Genomic DNA, 9,204 nt, shown 5'->3' on the forward strand with positions numbered 1-9,204 from the left:
CCTGGCCAACGGGGCTTTAGTGAAGCGAGGTAGAGCAATTATTCAGCTTTGTCGAACAAAAAATGCATTTACATAAATAATCACCATGGTCCATACATGAGGGTTTAGCAGGACTCTCTGGCCAACGCTGAACCAGCTGGAGGAAGCTCATGAATGAACCAATGAAGTCCATGACCACCAGCATGTCCACAGTTATTACAAATCAACACATTTCAAAATCAATTCTCTTTGTGTTCAATTTTGGACTGATGTGAGAAGGCATTCGGAAATAATCTGTTCTTTTATTAAAGTAAAAGCATCAATGCCACAATAGAAAAATGATCTAATGCTTTCAGAATTCTACAAAATGGAACGTAAATATTAGTTTTAAAGTGTGCTAAATTATCTTAACCGAAGGAAGTGTTATTATCCAGCAGTGCAAATCACCTCAGAGAGATTAGCCTGAAATAATAACAATCCTAGGATGAAATAATAAAAAACTCAAAGGCACAAAGGGGAATTGGACTGCTGCTACTTTGCAATGAAAGGAGCAGAGATGGTACGGGTATCCACGCTTGGATGCCTCACTACGGAGACGTTCCTGACCTGTCCAACTGGGAGGAAACCACAGGGCAGAGCCAGAATACACAGGAGGGATTCTATATCCCATCTGGCCTAAGAGATGGAAAATTATGGATGGATGGACGATTTCAAGCCAGTTGATGGATTTCTGTAGATTGTCTAATATTGAAATTCTATCGAAAAAATTTAGATACTGTAACTGTACTGATAAGCTCTCCACCTCTGACCACGATCAACACTAAACCCGTCTCTCACTGGTGGAATAGTGTGAACAGACATATTGACCTAGGCTGAACCATATGTGAAGGGATTTGAGAGATTTCGAGTAAATCCCAGGCTGTGATATTGTACTATCAATTGACAACGCTCCTTTTCTGAATAATACCATAAGTCTCCATAAGTCTTGAGCAATGTGCGTAGCCTTAAACCTGTGCTGTCAACAAGTGACGCAAGTGTGACTAAATAAGACATTTAGATCCGGCCAATAAAAGTTCACCTCCAAATGATAACTATGGTCATAACTAAGCTTGTTCAAAAACACCTATATCCAAAATCAATAGTCTGAGTCCACAGTTCTCAGAGTAAACATGACTTTTTGTGTAGGTAGCATACACTGATTAAGAGGTCAACATGCCTGAATCACATTATGTCACCAGAGGAAGTCATTAGTCGCATTAGCCTGTATACATGATGTTTGAAAAGGAAGGTTTTTTGCCGCACCATAACAGTTGTAAAAGTGCATGTAAACACACTGTTTTGTGTTTCTGATTTGTAAGGTTCCTTAAGGACCCAAAGTGAACACCAAAAAAAGCCAGTGTAGGATTACACAAGATCCAACACACAGGTCAAACAAGAGAGAACACAAATGCCGCAGGAGCACAACGCTCCATGCAATAACGAGCAGCTATCCTTCACATTGGCAACATGTGATCAGAGCTAATAGGGAGTCTGGGAGGATCCACTGGTGTATCAGATACACTATAAGGCAAGAACTGAGCGCAGAAACAAAGATCACACTGAATATAATTTGGACCTAATCCGACTCGGGTACTCGGGTCCACAGTGGATGAATGGACGGGTGTGACTTTGGCCTGAGGAGCTCCTGAGCTGTGCTAATCTGACACAGTCACATTGCTGGTCGAAACCCAAACGGAGTTCTGCAGAGCCATGGGACTTCGTTACTACTTTGGAGCCCTACAGACCTTTAACTTCTGAGCCAAGTTAGAGGCTTTTCAAAGTTGCTACCTCGAAATCCACATCAGGACACATTCCAACTCAGACTGGACTTGTAATGGATGCTACAATTATTTTGCAACAGTCCCCACACACTGCGTCTTTGAATTTACACTTGGCATCAACTAAGGTTTATCACTGGAAAGCAAAATATAGCACACGTTTGTAATGTTTTCGTGTTGCAGCTGGAAATGTGTAAATGATAACTGCAAAGCAAAGCATTTCCAGATTCCGCTCTTCCTTTTGTCTGTTTGTTTACCACTTACTGACCTACTAGTTGTGCTCCGATTGGTTCACAATTCAAGACTCACAATACTGAGTGTGCCCATCTAGACTTTGTGCGCTCTGAATCTATGGATCTACTGTATGTGTGGGTTAAACCCTGATGAATCACTATGTTTCATTTTGATAAGCGTACAGATCAAACTGCTTTGCTATGGATTATACTGCTTACGTCATGGCCACATGTCAACAAAATACAAGGATTTATTCATAATTTTTGGACTATTATCTTTCAATTGAACATCTGTTTTGCCCTCATTTAGAGCAGCGATTATGCCAGAGCTGTGCATTTATCTATAAAATATGGTACCAGATCCAGCCAATCAGAGCAGAGTATTCAGATTCACCTAGAGTCAGACATTTCATTCATCAATGCAAATGCAAGCGTTGGTCATTCATTGGTGTATACCTCTTCTCAGACTCTCCTCCATCTAAGCAGCCAGCCATCCAGGCAGGCCGCTTCTTCTCGTTGCTCTTCATTATTGTTGTGTCCTTACATTATTCCTTATCTCCAGTAGCGCAGGCGGAAAGAAAACCTCCTTCTCTTTTGTGCATGGAATGTTTCTCCATCCAGTGTGTAATTTGGTGCATTTAGAGAGGATTTTCCGATAGAGACGCCTGGTGGTTGTATGTGTTAACATGGAGTAAATCAGCCTTGTTCCTTTAGAAATTACTCTTCCTCCAAATGTTTCCAACTATCCCTCTTCTCCAGCTTGTCTCCTTTGTCGCTTCAATCCAGCATTTCCATCATCCCCACCTCTGTCCTCCATTCTTGATCCATAGTTCCACTGGTTTCCCCTTTCCCACCCCCATCCATCCCCCCCACACTCCTCTCTTTCCATCTCATCTTGTGCCTATGTTCTTGTACTGGCACAGCAGCAGATTCTTGAATGTCTTTTTGAACGTGGCGTTGCACAGAGCGTAACATGCCGGGTTGATGGTGGAGTTGACGTAACACAGCCAGTAGCCGATCGCCCAGACAGTGTCGGGGACGCAGGACTGGCAGAAGGTCGAGATCAGCACCATGACGTTATACGGTGTCCATGTGAGGATGAAAGCCAGCAGGATGGCAAAGATAGTTTTGGTCACCTAGAGGGAGAGAGAGAGAGAGAGGGAGAGAGAGATGGAGAGAGATGGAGAGAGAGGGAGAGAGAGGGAGAGAGAGGGAGAGGGAGAGGGAGAGAGAGAGAGAGAGAGAGAGAGAGAGAGAGAGAGAGAGAGAGAGAGAGAGAGAGAGAGAGAGAGAGAGAGAGAGAGAGAGAGAGAGAGAGAGAGAGAGAGAGAGAGAGAGAGAGAGAGAGAGAGAGAGAGAGAGAGAGAGAGAGAATTGTATTTATTTCCTCCCCTGACCACTGACCATCAACCTATTGATTCTGAAATCGCAACGAAATAAAAAGAAAATTCCAGTTTCAATGCAAGTACATGAAATGTTTCATACACCATCTTCCATCTGGCCTGTGTCTGTAAAATTAGTTGCAGATAATTTATTTATTAAGTATTTTATTTATATATAAAGTATATAATTTTATGAAGGAAAACTGTATGAATCATTGCAGTCAGTTTTGATCATTTTTGCAGCATGTAGATGAATCGTTTTGTGTGCATGAGAAGACTTTAGTGTAACTGCTATTTGCAAAGTCTAAAATAACACTCTAATTCTTTTTTTTTACTGACTGTTTTGTTGTCATACAGGAGCTGAACTCCTGACGCCGTCGGCAAAACAATTGAACTGATATGCTGTAATTTCGGATTTTTGTTTAGGGAAAACAACTGTATTTATGTTGGCAGCTGTGCTAAACACACTTTTCATGGTTTGTAAAAACGTTCTGCCTCTGTATCTTGTGTTTGTGTGTATATATGTGTTTGTGTGTGCTGAGGACACACTTGCTGCACGTTCATGGGAACAGACAGGCACAGACAATTTTGTGTTGCAGGTGTATTAGAGGAAGAAAACAATAATAGTAGAAATATCAGTGTAGGAAATAACCAGGGGCAAAGCGAAAAATCAAACCGAAGTTATACGCCGTTGCCCCTAAAAACTGAAATAAGGGTGTAAGAAATGCACCCTGCATAACTGACTGTAATGTAATAAACCTTCAAGAATGAACTTTTGAATTATGAGTTACGTTTTGAAGTCCCTGCAGTTAAGATCAGTGAGTTACAGCATAATCCTGAAAGTTTTCAAATAATATGGCCTCTGAACCTCAGAAAGCATCTTTTGCAGCACACACCTGCAAAAAAAGAGCTTTAATTATAAGCAAATATGCACTGATGGACAAGCAGGAGCTTAATATCTGACAGGCCTATTCTCAAATCCTCAACACAAGAAAACAATTGATGAGATCTCAAAACAAATTACCACAACAAAGGCTGCAGCTTTAGCGGGAGGCAAGTAACAGCCTGACACGTTGTAGCTGTATGTGTGTGGTGGGGGTGAGAACCTCAGAAATCTCTGAAAAACTGATTAATGCCGATACTCCCAGTATCTGTCACACTTAACTGCCTGTAGCCTGTATGACGCCCTTCACTTCCAGCTAATTGAATACAAGAACTTCATTTTGCATGAATCCAACCCCTAATTTGAGGGAAACCCTGCCACTTGTCAAGACTGCAACCAATTACTCACATTTCATCCATATTTTAATTGAAATCATGTTCAGCAAGCACCAGGCTCCTGTTAATTAACCAAATTAATTAACCAAACAAACTCCATGTGCTCGTCTACATGTGACACTTGTTGGTGAACATGCAGTGCTCTCAAAGTTAATGCGGCATAAATTATGAAGATGGAGCAGATTAAGCAGGCGTCCTGAGGAGTTGGTGGACGCGTTGCAATCCATAAAAGATCCAGCGATCCTCAACCAAAAATACATCCAGATGGGACAGCTGCATGGATTATCTCCATCATCCCAAATGGGACACACCAAAATAGCTTTGAGATTTTAAATTTTTAAAATATATTTTAATTTCAGTTGAGACAGATCTGTGGCCGAGTCCTTAACTGTTACTGTTCACTCAAAAAGTTAAGGATGGATTGTCTTGATGGGCAGGTTGGACATGAACCAGGGAAGTATCATGGTCCCATCAATAACCTGTACATTTTTTATCAATGAGAGATGGAGTCATAATTGGAGTACTGTTCAGCCTTGGCGGAGGTATGCACTCTGATAACTGCCCCGCTAGATGTTAATTGTTTTATTATTTAGAGCGAAAGGGATGAGATGTCTGTTGTCATGGATTCCCTTTCCCATCTTTGTGTGGGAATAAATGGGAAAAATCCTATGCTAGGCGTCTTTCCTCAGAGCTGCATTAATCTACATCGGACCTTCATGCTAAAATACATAATGCAGTGTTTATAACAACATGCAACCCAGACCACATCCAATCACTCATACCAGCATCACCATTTCCATTATACATCAAACACACAGCTGTTTCTGTCTCCATTCATCCCTTTGTCACTTCCATGCTGTCGTACTTTCTTTTCTCTGGCTGCCATCTGTCTTTTCCTCTTGACTTGGCTTCGTGCGATGCTTGCAAACTTCCTTGCAACTGTCCTTGGTCGGCTGATGGGGATGGAGTGTCTCTCTGCGCCCTCCACAGGTGGCATGATCTCTATAGCCGTGATGCACTCATCTCCTGCCTGCTTGGTGACAATCTTTATCTTGGACCACTTGGAGCCGGGGTTCATCTTGGTCAGGGCTGGGTTAGTTGTCGTTGCGTTAACTGGATTGGCATTTGCTGCAGCCTGGTAAAAGCAAAACAGTTGTGATTTATAATGTGAACGACGTTGATAAATGATTCTGTGATTTAATGCATCTAAACTTTTCAATGCAACTCTGCACCAACCTCGGATGTTGTCTCCTTGTTGGGATTGTCCTTCGGTTCAGTGTGGGGAATAAAAGCTGTGGATGAATCGTTTGAGCTCTCCTTCTCTTCCTAGATAGATAGATAGATGGATAGATGGATGGATGGACGGATAGATAGATGGATAGATGGATGGATAGATAAATTGATTGAGGGAATGTTATAGGAATGTTGCATTAAATTTCTGTCAAAACTGGTTACAGCTGAGGACTCGAAAATATATTTTCTGTGAAGTGTCTTGATTGGCTAGACACACCTGACACATCTGATTTAGCTTATCATGTGTGGGTGGAACATGGAGAGGTAGTATGGTAGTACTGTGGTATGGCAGTTAAAAGTGTAAATTCCCCGACTGTATGGTACCTGAGTGAGTCCTGGGCTGGGCTGTGCCGTAGGCTGTGGCTGATCCGGCTTTGGTCCCTCTGCTCTTCCGTTCTTGACAGCCTCCAGCGCCGTGGAGGTGGAGTCCACGCTGGGTTTGGGAGTTGATCTGGGACTTGCCTGGGGACTGCTCTCGTTGTTGTTGTTCTGCTTTAACAGGTGACTCTTCAACAGGCTCGGGGTTCTGCAAGGCAACACTGAGAATTAGAGTGACGATTGGAGAGGGCCTCCCACAAGTCAGTTGTGTTGCTTTTTATTAGTTTTTATTTCAATGTTATTTTCCAAATTTGTTTCATTTATTTTTTATTTTTTGTATTTCTACTTTTTAAAAAGACAGAAAGAGCTTGGGGCAAATTTTTAATTAATAAGTCTTCCCAGCCCAGTGTGACTTTCCCGTCTTCACTTGTTCAGTCTGGCGGCTGCACACAGTTGAATGAATGAAATATGAAATAAGCCCATGTTGTTGTATGACAGCCCGGACCGGAGTTCTGCCTCTGTCATTACTGATATTTTCCATCGTGCGGTAAAACCCTTGATAATGTTTCCAACAGTAGAAAGACTTACCATCATTTCTATTGTGTGAAATGTTGTTTATTTGATTGTATTGAAGCTCTTACTTGATACCCTTCTTCTCCTTCTTCTCTGGTTTGTGTTTGGACACTCTGCTCCTGGAGGCCAGTGAGATGTTGATGTACAGCACCGTCATAATAATAACAGGAAGGTAGAACGCTGCTATAGCTGTACCAAATGTCGCCGCTGGGTTAGAGAGGAACTGTAGAAAGGAAGAAAGATTAAAAGAAAAAATAAAGCATATAAACCAGGTATATTATGTACATTCTATGTGTAAATTCTGTCTTTACTGCTGAGAAAATGTATTAGTTTGAGCTCAGGCAGGTAAAGTGGAGCACCAACAGTGATTGGATTGAAGTGGTAGCTGTGACATTTCTGCCTCTCAGTGCTGGGCTGTGATATATTCCATCTTTAGCTCGCTCCAAAATACACCCAATAGGTGCTAAACTCCAGAGCAGCTTGGCTTTTTCCAAAGTTTATTAGGAATTCCCTCAGCATTTTTTCCTCCAGGAGACAGTTTGTCATCACAGAAGAACACAGAAGTACACTTCCTGACTATCCTGTGTAGGTTTTGTCGGCTTTGTTCCCAGAACTGGCAGTTGTCATAGAAACAGAGAAGAACCCGCGCATAGACAACTCAACACACCGTGCACATGAGTTTTAGATACTGGGTGAACAAAGGACTGTAGAGTGATTCATTTACTTATATACTAAACATTATTTTCCACGTTTGTGTCTTAACTCATTTGCTTTATATATATATATATATATTTAACAATGGGAAGGTCAGCAAGAAGTTTCACAACGCAAAAACAACAGTTCGGCAGCCAAGATGAAGGTCTAAAGATGAGGGTAATGCCAACAATGATCTTAAATGATTTGAAATATGAACAGGATCTCATTTAAAAGACACTTGACAGGTAAAAGAACTTCCACGCAGACTCAACACAAGACTGTGGAGATAGTGAAGCCAAGTACAAACATAGAATCAGTGTATTGCCAATTATCGCAGGATTTCTCGCAGTAGATAAACAGATTTCACAGATAATGCAGAGATGTTGTAGGATGAAACAGATAAACAGATCAAATCTACAATTCTCATAGCTCCTACTATGTCTATATCTTACTATTCATCTCCCTGTAGCTCGTGTGAGCAGCTGATCAAAACACTAATCTATATTCTAATGCATTGCTATGGTGACCAGAATGAAGCGGTGGGCGGGAAAATTTCATAAAAGGATCATAGATGCAAAATTCACTTTGAAGTGCATTGCTTCAACACAGACTCCAAGAAAATGTGATAATGGGTCAGATTTCATCATTTTGTGATAGAGACAGCACAACCAAAAACAGCTCAGTTAGCATCCAAAGAACAAAAATAGGCTGAAGGAATTGGAGAATAAACTACTTTTGCTCTGCATTGAGTGTACCTATGTAATCAGTATAGATTGAGTGTAATTTTGAGAGAGCTGTACCTGTATGTAACACTCTCCAGGTGGCACGGTTCGCTCTCCAACGATGAACTGCCAGAACAAGATGGCGGGAGCCCAGAGGATGAACGACAAAATCCAAGCCGCTGCGATCATCAACCCCGCCATCTTTGTTGTCCTTCTCGCCGGATACGTGAGGGGTTTCGTCACGCAGAAGTAACGATCGAAACTGATGATCAGCAGATTCATCACTGACGCATTTGAAACCACGTAATCTAAAGCTAGCCACAAATCGCAGACCACCGGCCCTAGTGGCCAGTAGCCAACAACGATGTAGACGCTGTACAAATTCATGCTGAAGACGCCAATGATCAAGTCAGCACATGCCAGTGAAAATAAGAAATAGTTATTGACAGTTTGTAGGTGTCGGTTTACTTTAATGGACAGCATGACTAAGATGTTTCCTGTGACGGTCACAAAGCTCAGCGAGCCGGTGACCAAGGCTATGAAAAACATCTCCAGGGCTTTGTAGGGACTTCCTGTACCCACGCCATCGTCCACGGGAGAACACAGTGTTGAGTCATTGGTGGTGGTGTTGCATGAGGCGTCGACCAACTGCTCAGCTGATTGGTTGACAGAGGAGCCTGGGGGGAGGGGGGGGGACAAACAGAAATATGCAGCAGCGTTACTATGATGACAGGGTGTAATGATTCCCCAATTGTCACGACCGCTTGATTGATGTGTTCTGAGTCTGTAACCATAGGTACCATTGTTGTGGTGTTTCACATTTAAGATTCAGGGATTCTGAGCTTCAACTTCCACAGGTACCCAAGGGTCTGCAAGCTGCAGAACCCTTGACTGAATAGGTGATCATGTGCTT

General features: G+C 42.2%; 1 protein-coding gene across 1 annotated transcript; it reads right to left on the reverse strand.

Moving 5' to 3' along the window:
* Positions 1–2,919: 2,919 nt before the first annotated feature.
* Positions 2,920–8,963, reverse strand: chrm4a (cholinergic receptor, muscarinic 4a). The gene is made up of 6 exons (XM_076143852.1): positions 8,370–8,963; positions 6,942–7,096; positions 6,307–6,508; positions 5,926–6,015; positions 5,555–5,824; positions 2,920–3,165 (listed from the first exon to the last, which is right to left on the reverse strand). The coding sequence occupies exons 1-6, from the start codon at positions 8,838–8,840 to the stop codon at positions 2,920–2,922; spliced, it is 1,434 nt and encodes a 477-aa protein (XP_075999967.1). The 5' UTR covers positions 8,841–8,963.
* Between the last annotated feature and the right edge of the window lie 241 nt (positions 8,964–9,204).

Source organism: Genypterus blacodes, unplaced genomic scaffold (genome assembly GCF_046128005.1).
Source record: "Genypterus blacodes isolate CSIRO-AG114 ecotype Tasmania unplaced genomic scaffold, CSIRO-AGI_Gbla_v1 ptg000027l_1, whole genome shotgun sequence".
Classification (NCBI taxonomy): domain Eukaryota; kingdom Metazoa; phylum Chordata; class Actinopteri; order Ophidiiformes; family Ophidiidae; genus Genypterus; species Genypterus blacodes.

Excerpts from the sequence above, each read along its gene's own strand:
- chrm4a (XM_076143852.1), bottom strand. The coding sequence starts at position 8,840 with ATGTTTTTCATAGCCTTGGTCACCGGCTCGCTGAGCTTTGTGACCGTC. Across the intron at positions 7,097-8,369 it reads CTGGAGAGTGTTACATACAG|TTCCTCTCTAACCCAGCGGC; the intron begins GTACAGCTCTCT and ends TCCTTTCTACAG. Across the intron at positions 6,016-6,306 it reads CCAGCCCAGGACTCACTCAG|GAAGAGAAGGAGAGCTCAAA; the intron begins GTACCATACAGT and ends CTATCTATCTAG.